Below are 13100 nucleotides of genomic sequence, written 5' to 3'. Positions count from 1 at the left end.
CCCCTATCCACATCGACGGGACAGTAGTGGAGAGGGTAGTAAGTTTTAAGTTCCTCGGCGTACACATCACGGACAAACTGAATTTGTCCACCCACACAGACAGTGTGGTGAAGGCGCAGCAGCGCCTCTTCAACCTCAGGAGGCTGAAGAAATTTGGCTTGTCACCAAAAGCACTCACAAGCTTTTACAGATGCACAATCGAGAGTATCCTGTCAGGCTGTATCACCGCCTGGTACGGCAACTGCTCCACCCACAACCGTAAGGCTCTCCAGGGGGTAGTGAGGTCTGCACAACGCATCACCGGAGGCAAACTACCTCCCCTCCAGGAAAACTACACCACCCGATGTCACAGGAAGGCCATTCAGATCATCAAGGACAACAACCACCCGAGCCACTGCCTGTTCACCCCGCTATCATCCAGAAGGTGAGGTCAGTACAGGTGCATCAAAGCAGGGACCGAGAGACTGAAAAACAGCTTCTATCTCAAGGCCATCAGACTGTTAAACAGGCATCACTAACATTGAGTGGCTGCTGCCAACATACTGACTCAACTCCAGCCACTTTAATAATGGAAGAATATATGCAAAAAATGTATCACTAGCCACTTTAAACAATGCCACTTAATATAATGTTTACATAGCCTACATTACTCATCTCATATGTATATACTGTACTCTACCATCTTCTGCATCTTGCCATCTTTATGTAATACATGTATCACTAGCCACTTTAAACTATGCCACTTTTATATGTTTACATACCCTACATTACTCATCTCATATGTATATACTGTATTCGATACCATCTACTGCATCTTGCCTATGCCGTTCTGTACCATCACTCATTCATATATTTGTATGTACATACTCTTCATCCCTTTACACCTGTGTGTGTATAAGGTAGTTGTTGTGAAATTGTTAGGTTAGATTACTCATTGGTTATTACTGCATTGTCGGAACTAGAAGCACAATCATTTCGCTACCCTCGCATTAACATCTGCTAACCATGTGTATGTGACAAATACAATTTGATTTGATACTTAGTCAGTTGTACAACTGAATGCATTCACCTGAAATGTGTCTTCTGCATTTAACCCAACCCCTCTGAATCAGAGAGTTGCGGGGGGGGGCTGCCTTAATCAACATCCACGTCATCGGCGCCTGGGGATCAGTGGGTTAACTGCCTTGCTCAGGGGCAGAATGACAGATTTTTACCTTGTCAGCTCGGAGATTCGATCCAGCTTTCAGACCAAACTAGGATGAGATTCAAATTGGTTAACTGCATAAGGATTTAACTAGGTTCGTTGAATGAGGTGTGTTAAGGTTTCCTCACTGTCTTCCAATGAACTATGGACCCAGCACTCGAGAAAAACAGCTCCTTATTCCTCAGAATACAGAGGCCAAATCGAAACCCTAAATTGTCCACTGACATCCGTTGATGACTGATTTTAAGTGTGCCGTTAGGATTCGATCCATACTTACAGTATCTTTGTTCACGCAGCATGGTAGTAGATCAATTATTCATATTTATTGGAAAGATATCCTCACTCACAGTATGTATGCTCTGAATTCAATGTACTAAATAGTTTACTGCCATGACAACAAACAAGGGTTCAACCAAGCGAGGGTTCAACCAAGCCCCCCTTTACAATCCCCTCTCCCTCCTCCCACAGTGCGGGCGTCGGGCGGACGGGCTGCTTCATCGTGATCGACGCCATGCTGGAGCGCATCAAGCACGAGAAGACGGTGGACATCTACGGCCACGTGACGCTCATGCGCTCGCAGCGGAACTACATGGTGCAGACGGAGGACCAGTACAGCTTCATCCACGATGCACTGCTGGAGGCGGTGGCGTGCGGCAACACGGAGGTGGCGGCCAGGAGCCTGTACTCCTACATCCAGAAGCTGGCCCAGGTGGAGACGGGCGAGCATGTCACCGGCATGGAGCTGGAGTTTAAGGTAGGGGATGTTGATAGGGTGTAGGGAAACTGGGGCTGGGGAAGGTACGAACTGGAGGGCGTTTGTTTGGTAGAGTGGTGCGGAGCCTGAGTTTAAGGTAGGCCATAGACATGTAGGTACGTAGGCTGCGGTGACCCTGAGAGAGAGGCTGGGGAAAGGCACAAAATGGAGGTTTATTTCGGTTGAGGCCTACTACTACGAAATCATAAATTATGAGGAGACGCAACATTTAGTTTTTTATCCTCAGTTGCTCTCAATGCTCTGTCACATCCATGATATCTTTGAGCCAGAGGTAAAACACTAACGTTTGAAATTGAAATGGCCTTGGAAACATTTTAAATATATATTGACTTGTATATATTTTTATAACGGCGCATTAGAATGGGCATGTCGATATCACACCCAATTGCTGGAGGTACAAATGTTTATAGACAGTTTATTATACCTCCTTCGTGTGAGCCTTAACCTCCATCATTCAGTCACTGTTTGCTCACACCACTCAATAGCATTGTCTTTTAAAAAGCTAGAAATTGAACAGTTAAGCTGACTGCTCTTTGTCTTTGGTGTGAATCCATTTCTGAAGGATTTCAAGTACTATCCTCCAGATAGAGCAGCTTTGTAATCAGCGTATAGACTCCAAAGGAAGGAATATTCTGTAAAGGCATAAAACGATGAATTTAAACTTAACAAATAACTGCTACGATGAGAACCCATTATCCGAACGTGGAAGTGCATGGAATGTGGCCAAACACTAAGCGAGAGACCGACGATCCAGTGCTATCCGAACTTTGTTGTTCCCCCTTTGCACAACGACACACTTGACCTTGAATTGCACATGTACATGCCCCTATCTCGCCTCAGAATCATTTGTAATATTCCCAGTGCCATTTATCATCTCGCTGCGCTAAGAAACAATAATGAGGACGGTTTCATCCGAGACATTTGCTACAGTATACCACGATATAATCTCTAACAGCTACAGCCCCGTCTGTAATAGCGATAATGGTACTGAGAGGTATGCAGTCGCGTCGGATTAATAACGGCGAGCAGCGGCGGTCATGGCGCGAGAGCGTTAGTGAAAGGATGTCATTAATAGTTAATGATGACGCACGGCGAGGCGAACAGCAAGGGCAAGCAGGGGGGTCCTCTCACTAATGAACAGAGAGACGTTACTGCGTCTTAGAAAGGAGTTGCTGTGACAGTTTAGTCAGCGTTTCCCAAACTCGGTCCTTGGGACCCCAAGGGTTGCACGTAGGGCTGGTATGGTGACCATATTACCGCCACACAGGCGGTCACGAGTTATGACTCGCGGTCAAATTCAATGTGACCATTTAGTCACGGTAATTAGGCTTCTCCAAGCTCTGATGCTGCTGATAGCAAGTTTGGTAGGCTACTAATGACTAACTGCCTGGTACTCAGCACTCTATTGTCCCTCTAATCATCCTGGCATCGATGCAAATGTAATCGAAAATCAAACACTTCATGAGAGCTCATGAGCACATGTTGCACAACATTTCTATGCAATGAGTGAGAAAACAGAGTTTTGATGGCCTCTATTAAAAAGAGGAGGGTCCCATCAGCTTTCTATAGGCTAGGCCTACAATATTTATTTCTCAACTTCCCTAATATTAAGCACATTGCTTCTCTTTACAACAGGAGTATAGCCTACCTGACTGGCATGAAAATGAACCACATGAAAAGCATCCTCCATTCCCTATTTAAGTGCATAGATGACATGTATTTTCTCCTAACCCTGTTTGGAGACAGTTGCATGATAATGGTCCATTCTAAATCAAAACAAATGTCACATATTATTTAGTATACAGTGCATTCAGAAAGTATTCAGACCCCTTGAATTGTTCCACATTTTGATACATTACGGCCTTATTCTAAAATGGATTAAATAGTTTTTTTCCCTCATCAATCTACACACAATACCCCATAATGCCAAAGCAAAAAACGTTTTTAATTTTATTTGTGAAAATGTATTAAAAAATAAAAACTGAAATATGACATTTACATAGGTATTCAGACTCTTTACTCAGTACTTTGTTGAAGCACCTTTGGCAGCAATTACAGCCTCAAGTCTTCTTGGGTATGACGGTAAAAGCTTGGCACACCTGTAGTTCAATCTTGGTTTCATCAGACCAGAGAATATTATTTCTCATGGTCAGTTTTTTAGGCGCCTTTTGGCAAACTCCAAGCGTGCTGTCATGTGCCTTTTACTGAGGAGTGGCTTCTGACTGGCTACTCTACGGACAATTCCTTTGACCTCATGGTTTGGTTTTTGCTCTGACATGCACTATGGGACCTTATATAGACAGGTGTGTGCTTTTCTAAATCATGTCCAATCAATTGAATTTACCACAGGTGGACTCCAATCAAGCTATGATCAATGGAAAGCTCAATTTCAAGTCTCATAGCAAAGGGTCTGAAAATTTTTTAAATAAGGAATTTATGTTTTTTATTTTTTATAAATTTGCCAAAAAAAATGTTAACCTTTATTTGTCATTGTGGGGTATTGTGTGTAGATTGATTAGGGGGGGGAATTATTTAATACATTTTAGAATAAGGCTGTAACGTAACAAAATGGGGGAAAGGTCAAGGGGTCTGAACACTTTCCGAATGCACTGTACGTAAAGACAAGATTAAATCAAGAATATTCTGATGGCTGACCATATTAGCCTATCACATGTGAATGATATATTATCACTTGTGAATGATGCTCAGCTTGTGTGCTGTTAGGCAAGAAACATCGCATACCTTTTTTTGCGACTTTTTCATATGTTTTGAGACGTTTTCTATCTCAACTAAAGTGGCCAAATAACTTCTTAAAATGAAGCACATTAATCCGCTTTACAACTGGTGTAGAGCCTACATGGCATACATGTGCAGCGTGTTTCAAGTTTGGGGAAGATCATTTTCATCATAAAAATTCACCATTAGCATTTCTTGTATAATGGCATTTGCGGTCACTTTTGAGATGGTGTTTTCCCGCTATTTCCATGTGTGCATTGCTACGCTTATAATGTGAAGAAATAGCCTAATAGTTTATCAACATTTTAAGCTAAAAGTTTTGTTGCGTCAGCCTCATTGCTTTTAAAATGTTTTTTTTTTAATGTTAGTCGTTGTATTAATCTGGGCTCTATCGCAACTCACAACTGTCCCAGACTAAGTTGGGAATATTTATTTCTCGCACAGAATATAATACCTCAAATTTTGTACTATGGGGGATAGTAGATTGACATAGGCTAGTGCCTTTGCTGTTCGTTAGGCCTACTCATCTTGTTGGCCGACGAAAAGTAAATGTAGACAGTTCTTCCAACATCTTCAATATGCGCCTCGGAATTCAATAAGGACTGGCGCAGTTGCGTCCCCGATGTGTCTGTCTTCACTTGTAGCCTATGAGAGAGTCCCGATCACATGATGGAGAGCCATGTTTACTTGTAGCCATGTGAGAAGGACCCGTTCACATGACGGGCGTTGGCCAATAAGAATTGAGATATCTGAGAGAGCCATGTGAGTGAGATGTGCTTCAGAGCATGCTGCCGGGAGAAGGGAATTCTTACTATTATGTTCAGGCTAAGGGCACAACTGGCCGCAAAAGGCAAGGATTTTTTTAGGTTGCATTTACAGCTACACAAAGGCTGTGCCGCAAATCGTTTGGAGAAAATATCCGTTCTATTTTATTTTCAGCTATGTTCAATTGTATTCTCCGTAAAATAATATCAAATGATGCCACGGAATTCTAAGCCAATCTTGTCTGCTAAATTAACTTGTGTAGCCCACAGCCATATGGCATAGCCAGATCAGGGCCTAACATAAGGACAACTCAGAGTATGTTATTCTGTTCTTCTGAAATAGACTACATTTTATTCATATCATATGTTTTATTAGACCTGTCTGGATTTTTTTTTTAAAGTATTTATTGTGATGGTGTAAGCTATATTAAATGCAGATGTTCCTATATTAAACGTAGATGTTCCAATGGTCTGCATCAGTGGCTTATAGGTTATGCATGGAGTCAGGAGATGTGATAAATGTGTTTATGTTCATTAATGGTCAATTACCCTGAAACCGGCTGTTTTTTGCTTGACAATTTTCATGACCGCCAAAAGTCTTAGGCTCGTTTTTTTTCTTCTTTTCCCTAGGATGGCACAGCTGATTCAAATAATCAAAGCTTGACGATTGCTTGATTACTTGAATCAGCTGTGTCGTGCTAGGGCAAAAACCAAAACGTGCACCCCTTGGTGTCCCGAGGACAGAGTTTGGGAAACCCTGGTCTATAGGCTTGAGATCAGTACAGTCGTCCATAGCAACATTTATGCCTTTGTTTACTTACGACTGGACGGGTTGCCAGATTGGTTGGTTTTCCAATCGAAACTCTCCCTCCGGAGTTTGGTGTAGTAACAGATCTGGGTGTCTTCAGCATTGCCAGCCAGTCTCATTCCAGTTGCCTCTGTTAAAGGGGGATCAAAGGGAAGAAAGGAGAGAGGGAAGAGAGGAGGGGATGGGGACAGGGGGGGGTTGACCCAAATCCAAGTGGCAATGACAGTCTGGGCTTTTGGCACCGAAAGAGGGATGGAGAGAGACGAGGTGGGTGAGGGAGAAAGAGGGGGAGAGGGAGAGAGAAACAATTACATTGGGGGACTGGGTGAGAGACATTTTAGGGAGGGAGGAAGGAGTAGCGAGAGTTAGGTCGAGAGAACGATTGAGAAGGGATAGAGAGAGGCTGTCAGAAAAAGTATAGCTTACACACAGCAGACATCAAGGTCAAAGGAGTGAATAGGGAGAAGAGGGGGATGAGGTGTGCGTGTGTGTGAGGGATGATATTGTCAGACAGACTGACCCACAAACTGCCGTGATGGTCCCTTTGATGGTCATTTGTCAGTACAGGTCCCAATTTGGATCATGACACTGTGTGTGTGTGCACGGGCCTGCTCGAATGTATTCGGTGTGACTGTGTGCTCGACTGTGTGCAGAGCATATACCAGACTCCCATTATCAAAGACTTAAGTGACCCACTTTTTGCAGACGGGTTTACTGCCTCACAGAAACCCCTCTCTCCAGTTTCTGTTTGATGCTAGCTTGACAGTAGTACATAGTGGTGCTTCAAGTCGTACTATTTTACCTCATAGCACCTCACACAAGACTTCACATTGCAAAGTACACAGGGATATGAAAAGGAAATGGGGAGTAGATTAAAGACTGTGTTCTTTGATTGCTCCATCCAGCCATACATTATGAAATCATTCATCAAATAGATATGTCTGCATTTTTAAGGTGCTTCAGCGATCGTCTATGGCTCAGCTCTGTCTTGCTCAGATAACATCTCACAGTTCTTTATTACTCTGCAGTCTTCCATCTCTCGCTCTCCTTACATCTCTGCTTCTCTCTCTACCACTTTCTATCCTTTTGACTCTCGTTCCATATGACATTCATTCCTATCTCCCCCTACCCCTCTCCCTCCCCTCTCTTCTCTCCCCTCTTCCCCCTACCCCTCTCCTGCCCTCTACATGTCCCTCTCCCTCTCTCCCTCCTACCCTCTCTTCTCACCCATCTTCCCTCATCCCTCCACCGCTCCCTCTCGCCATTCCTCCCTTCATCCCTCCGTCCAATCCTCCGACTCTTCCTCCTCTACAGCGCCTGGCCAATTCCAAGGCCCACACGTCCAGGTTCATCAGTGCCAACCTGCCCTGCAACAAGTTCAAGAACCGTCTGGTAAACATCATGCCCTACGAGACAACCCGCGTCTGCCTGCAGCCCATCAGGGGCCTCGAGGGATCCGACTACATCAACTCCAGCTTCATCGACGGATACAGGTAGGTGGAATGGGTGTGGAGTCGGAAAGAGAGAGGAAGACGGGGAGGGGTGTGTGTGTTTGCATGCATGCAACTGTGACTGTCTCTCTGTCTGTCTGACTCACCACACTACATGTCTGACGTGTGTGTGTGTGTGTGTGTGTGTGTGTGTGTGTGTGTGTGTGCGTGTGTGTGTGTTGCCAGGCAACAGAAGGCTTACATCGCCACGCAGGGCCCGTTGGCAGAGACCACAGAAGACTTCTGGAGGATGCTGTGGGAGAACAACTCTACCATCGTAGTCATGCTCACCAAACTCCGAGAGATGGGCAGGGTAGGAGACACTTTATCTCACTCACTCACACAGACCCACTCAAGCATTCTTCTCTCTGTCCATCATTCAGTTATCCTCTGTAGTGCAGTCTGTACTACCCCAATGACAAACAGAGCACATGCCTAACCTGCACTGACTGTAGTCTATGTATTCACGCTCATCTCAGATCTATTTATCCTATGCCCCCTCCTCATATGTGTGTCTCTCTCTCTCTCTCTGTTCACAGGAAAAATGTCATCAGTACTGGCCCGCTGAGCGCTCGGCCAGGTACCAGTACTTTGTGGTGGACCCCATGGCTGAGTACAACATGCCCCAGTACATCCTCCGAGAGTTCAAAGTCACTGACGCCAGGGTATGTGTGTGTGTGTGTGTGTGTGTGTGTGTGTGTGTGTGTGTGTGTGTGTGTCCATGCGTATGTCCTTAGGGATGACACATTCTATTTCTATTCATGCCTCCCTCCCATTGATACTATGTCTAGAAACGCTACTGTCCTATACACTGAGTATACAAAACATTAAGAACACCTGCTCTTTCCCATGACATAGACTGACCAGGTGAATCCAGCTATGATCCCTTATTGACGTCACTTTTTCATATCCACTTCATATCCACTTTAAGCACAAAGGCCCATTACACAGTATAGGCTACCATTTTGTGTCCAATGTAGCGGTAACTGTACTGCAGAACACTAGCCCACCTGGGACTGGCGGACATGTTGGATTGCTGCTTGAGCCAGCATGGCGGCTAGTTAGGAGCACTCATGTTAGTCTGGGGGGAAAAAAACACTTTACACACTGGCCTAGCACTCAGCCCCATGCGTCTCCCACTGGGCAGATTAGACATAAATGCTGCTTAAGCTGGTGCTCAAGGTACCACACATACAAACTATACCTTCCCCTACACACACACACACACACACAGAGTAAGGAGTGCCTGGGAAAGGTGGACTGGAGCAGCAGCTGCAGCGGTGATTCTAGGCTGTGTTAATTGTGATTGAATCATCAAAGCGGCCCACTCCAGTAATCAGGTTGGGCCGCACGCGTAAGGTCTCCCTAAGAAATGAAAGGGACCTCTAATCAGAGATGACTGGAAGAGGGAGACGGACGAGGAAAGGAGCGAGAGAGGTGGGTGGGTGGGAGAGAGGAGGAGGTTATGGGAGGTGGTTGGTATGCCTGTGTGGAAAGGGTAGGGGGGTGTGTGCGTGTGTGTGTGTGTGTGTGTGTGTGTGTGTGTGTGTGTGTGCGCATGCAATAGCAGACTCCACACTTCAGTTGTCTCTGCTAGCGAGGCAGTCACGTATTTAATCACACAATTTGACACAGTGCGCAGACCCTGAGGTTGTGTGTTAAATGTATTTATTTAGATTTGTCTCTACGCGCTTCATTAATTGTGTTGTTGTTGTTTTTTTCTTCTCCTTCGTTTTTAATCCGCGCGGGGGAGGCAAAACGTTTTTCAAATGAGGTTTAAAGGAAAAAAACAAAGGTTCAGAAAGGCGACAGAATGGTAAGCGAGAGATAAGAGAAAACAGTGGCTTGTGACAGTCAAATGAAAGACACTCTTGACACGGATGAGTCTGAAGAATAGTCGTCAAGGAAATGAGACAAGGCTAGGGGACTAGGGAGTGTTTTGGAGAGTATTAGGATGTTTTGGCCTTTTACTTGGGACTCTATTTATACTGAACAAAAATATAAATGCAACATGCAACAATTTCAAAGATTTTACTGTGTTACAGTTCATAGAAGGAAATCAGTCAACTGAAATAAATTCATTAGGCCCTTATCTATGGATTTCACATGACTGGGAATACAGATATGCATCTGTTGGTCACAGATACAACGCCTTCAAAAAAAGATAGGGGCGTAAGATCATAAAACCAGTCCACAATTTGCCTCATGCAGCCCGGCACATCTCCTTTGCATAGAGTTAATCAGGCTGCTGATTATGGAATGTGGAATGTTCTCTTCAGTGGCTGTGCGAAGTTGCTGGAAATTGGCGGGAGCTGGAACACGCTGTCGTAAATGTTGATCCAGAGCATCCCAAACATTCCCAATGGGTGACATCTCTAGTGATTATGCAGGCCATGAAAGAACTGGGACATTTTCAAATTCCAGGAATTGTGTAGAGCCTTGCGACATGGGCTGTGCATTATCATGCTGAAACATGAGGTGATGGTGGAAAATGAGTGGCATGTCAATGGGGCCTCAGGATCTCGTCACGGTATCTCTGTGCATTCAAATTGCCATCACTAAAATGCAATTGTGTTCTTTGTCTATAGCTTATGCCTTCCCATTCCATAACCACACCGCCACCATGGGGCACTCTGTTCACAATGTTGACATCAGTAAACCGCTCGCCCACATAAACCCACACACGTGAGGCTGTTTGGACCTACTGCCAAATAGACAAAACTGCACATTTTAGAGTGGCCTTTTATTGCCCCCAGCACAAGGTGCACCTGTGTAATGATCATGCTGTTTAATCGGCATTTTGATATACAACACCTGTCATGTGGATGGATTATCTTGGCAAAGGAAAAATGCTCATTAACATGGATGTAAACACATTTGTCCACAAAATTGAAATAAATAAGCTTTTTGTGCATATGGAAAATTTCGGGAATCTTTTATTTCAGCTCATGAAACATGGGACCAACACTTTACATGTTGCATTTATATTTTTGTTCAGTGTAGAAAGGCTGGGTTCCAATTAAACATACAGCCAGCCTCCTCTCCTTTCCTTTTTTCCTTGTCTCCTTTCCTGACAATGGACCTGAAATCACTTGATAGGTATAAGCAGCATTGTGGAACCCAATCAACTCTGTCCAATGATCAGTGGTCATCAAGGAAGAAGACAGGGCTATGGACTAGGGAATGTTTGAGGAGTATAAGGAGCCTTTGGTTCTGTATTGTATCCTCAGCCTCAGTTGCCAAATTCAAATTAAGAGACCGTTTCCTTTCTCTTCCAGTCGACTACTGAAATTAAGACCCCACCATAATTGACTACCCTTCGGCAGAGATTCAAATAAAGCAATTTTCTCGATTAGTATAAGTCCAGTCCGCACCGATCTGGGTGGCCACCCCAAATTGGTCTTCCTCCCTTCCTGGCTGCATGCCATTTTTTGCATGTCAGGTCCCTCCGTCCATCAGTTCTCCATCCACGATTACCCCGTTTAACACAATGTTTAGAAGAAGACGCTTGTCACGCCAAATGCCCTATTGATTTCCTCTAACCGGGACTTATTCCACCGAAGAAATGACAGGCTAAAATGAGAGAAGGGCAGAGAGGCAAAGAGGCAGAGAGGCAGAAAGAGAGAGAGAGAATATTTAGAGAGAATAGTTAGAGAGAATAGTTAGAGAGAATAGTTAGAGAGGAGAGCGAGAGAGGAGAGAGAGAGAATAGTTAGAGAGGAGAGAGAGAGAATAGTTAGAGAGGAGAGAGAGAGAATAGTTAGAGAGAGAGCGAATAGTTAGAGAGAAAAAGAGAACTGATAGACTGTCAGGTGGACGTCAGGGGAGACAGGACATTGTGGTGTTGTATGAGGGTGAAGTTGAACTGGACCTGGACCAGTTGTTATTGAGCTGTCTACTAGACACAGATAGGGACAGCGTTGGGACTTGGCGGTTTGCTGACCCCAGATCAAGTTTCTATCTGGGGAGTGTGGTGAAAGTTATTGTTTCTGTTCCTGAATCTGTTTCTTTTGCTTGGTATGTGGTCATCATTGTGGACAATGAGAGAGTCTGTGGCACGTAAAGTGTAAAGTGAAGGATCTTGGTTTTTACTGACCAATCCCTTCTCTCCCCTTACATCCTCCTCTCTTTCCCGTTTTCTCAATCCTCCTCTGTCTCCCTCACTCCATCCCTCTCTTCCTTGTCTCTTACCCTTTCCATCCATCCATTCTTCTTCTCGTTCCCTTTCTCAGGATGGGCAGTCCAGGACAGTGCGGCAGTTCCAGTTCACTGATTGGCCGGAGCAGGGGGTGCCAAAGTCAGGGGAGGGCTTCATAGACTTCATAGGCCAGGTGCACAAAACTAAGGAGCAGTTCGGCCAGGACGGACCCATCTCTGTCCACTGCAGGTAACAGCCCTGTGTGTGTGCGTGTCTGCGTGTGTCTGCATGTGTCTCCATGCGCACATGGGCCTGCGTGTAGGTGTGAGACATGTGTCAGTGGTGTTCTTTATAATTCAGAACCACACCATTATTTCTACCTAACAATGTCAGCACATAACACAGTATACTGAGTCTGTAGGTGTGTGGGTGTCCGACTCCCGGCCGGGCTGATACCTTGTGTTGTTAAGGGGATTTTACAACCAGCTTCCCGTGGTGCTAGTCTTAATGTCCTCCACAGACATGATGCATGTTTCTCTCTCTCTCTCCTTACTGCCACTGCAGTGGGCTGGCATTACAACGCCTAAGGCTCAGCTCATTCATAATTGATCACACGGAGCACCAGCCTGGCATTTGTAAATGGGAGGCACATGAAATAATTTGTCCATTTTTATTTTACGATTCCCTGTGTGATACATTTTTATCACATTGTGTTTTCTTTCTTCCAAGGTAACCTTTGTCATTAGTTTGGCAAGCATATTCAAAAAATATTTGTGTGGCTACCACCTCCGGGGTACCACTGAAATATGTTACTTAGTATGTTTATGGTTAAAAAAAAAGTCCCTGCACGCTGCTAACTTGCAAAGTGTCATCACATTGTATTGAAACAACGTGTTGGTTGAAAATAAAAACTCCCTCTTTGCATCGTTTTTCCTTCGCAAAGCCACCAAACACTAGCCTGGTCCCAGATCTGTTTGTACTGTTTAGCCAACTCCTGTGGTTGCATAAACAGATCTAGGACCAGGCGAACATGAGATCTACCTATACACTAGATCTACCAATATGGACATCATTATTATGTCACCAGACTTTCACCACCATACTCCCATGGGTAAAATATGATATCACCGCCAGACATTGCATATACCCTTTAAGAGAGAGGGCTGTGTCTTAGGACCTGCAATA

At 44.6% G+C, this 13100-nt stretch overlaps 1 protein-coding gene across 25 annotated transcripts in view; it reads left to right on the top strand.

Moving 5' to 3' along the window:
- LOC112250622 (receptor-type tyrosine-protein phosphatase S-like) overlaps positions 1 to 13100 on the top strand; it is a 271665-nt gene that overhangs the window by 242951 nt on the left and 15614 nt on the right. For all 25 annotated transcript variants that reach the window (XM_042321927.1, XM_042321928.1, XM_042321926.1 and 22 more), the window contains 5 exons: positions 1673 to 1958; positions 7602 to 7780; positions 7964 to 8090; positions 8317 to 8442; positions 12010 to 12164. In XM_042321927.1, coding sequence (XP_042177861.1) covers positions 1673 to 1958; positions 7602 to 7780; positions 7964 to 8090; positions 8317 to 8442; positions 12010 to 12164 — 873 coding nt within the window. The remainder of the gene's footprint in view (positions 1 to 1672; positions 1959 to 7601; positions 7781 to 7963; positions 8091 to 8316; positions 8443 to 12009; positions 12165 to 13100) is intronic.

This window comes from Oncorhynchus tshawytscha, linkage group LG05, assembly GCF_018296145.1.
Source record: "Oncorhynchus tshawytscha isolate Ot180627B linkage group LG05, Otsh_v2.0, whole genome shotgun sequence".
In the NCBI taxonomy this organism is placed as follows: Eukaryota; Metazoa; Chordata; class Actinopteri; order Salmoniformes; family Salmonidae; genus Oncorhynchus; species Oncorhynchus tshawytscha.
The sequence above is the reverse complement of the archived record's forward strand: the minus strand, read 5'-3'. Positions and strand labels throughout refer to the sequence as shown.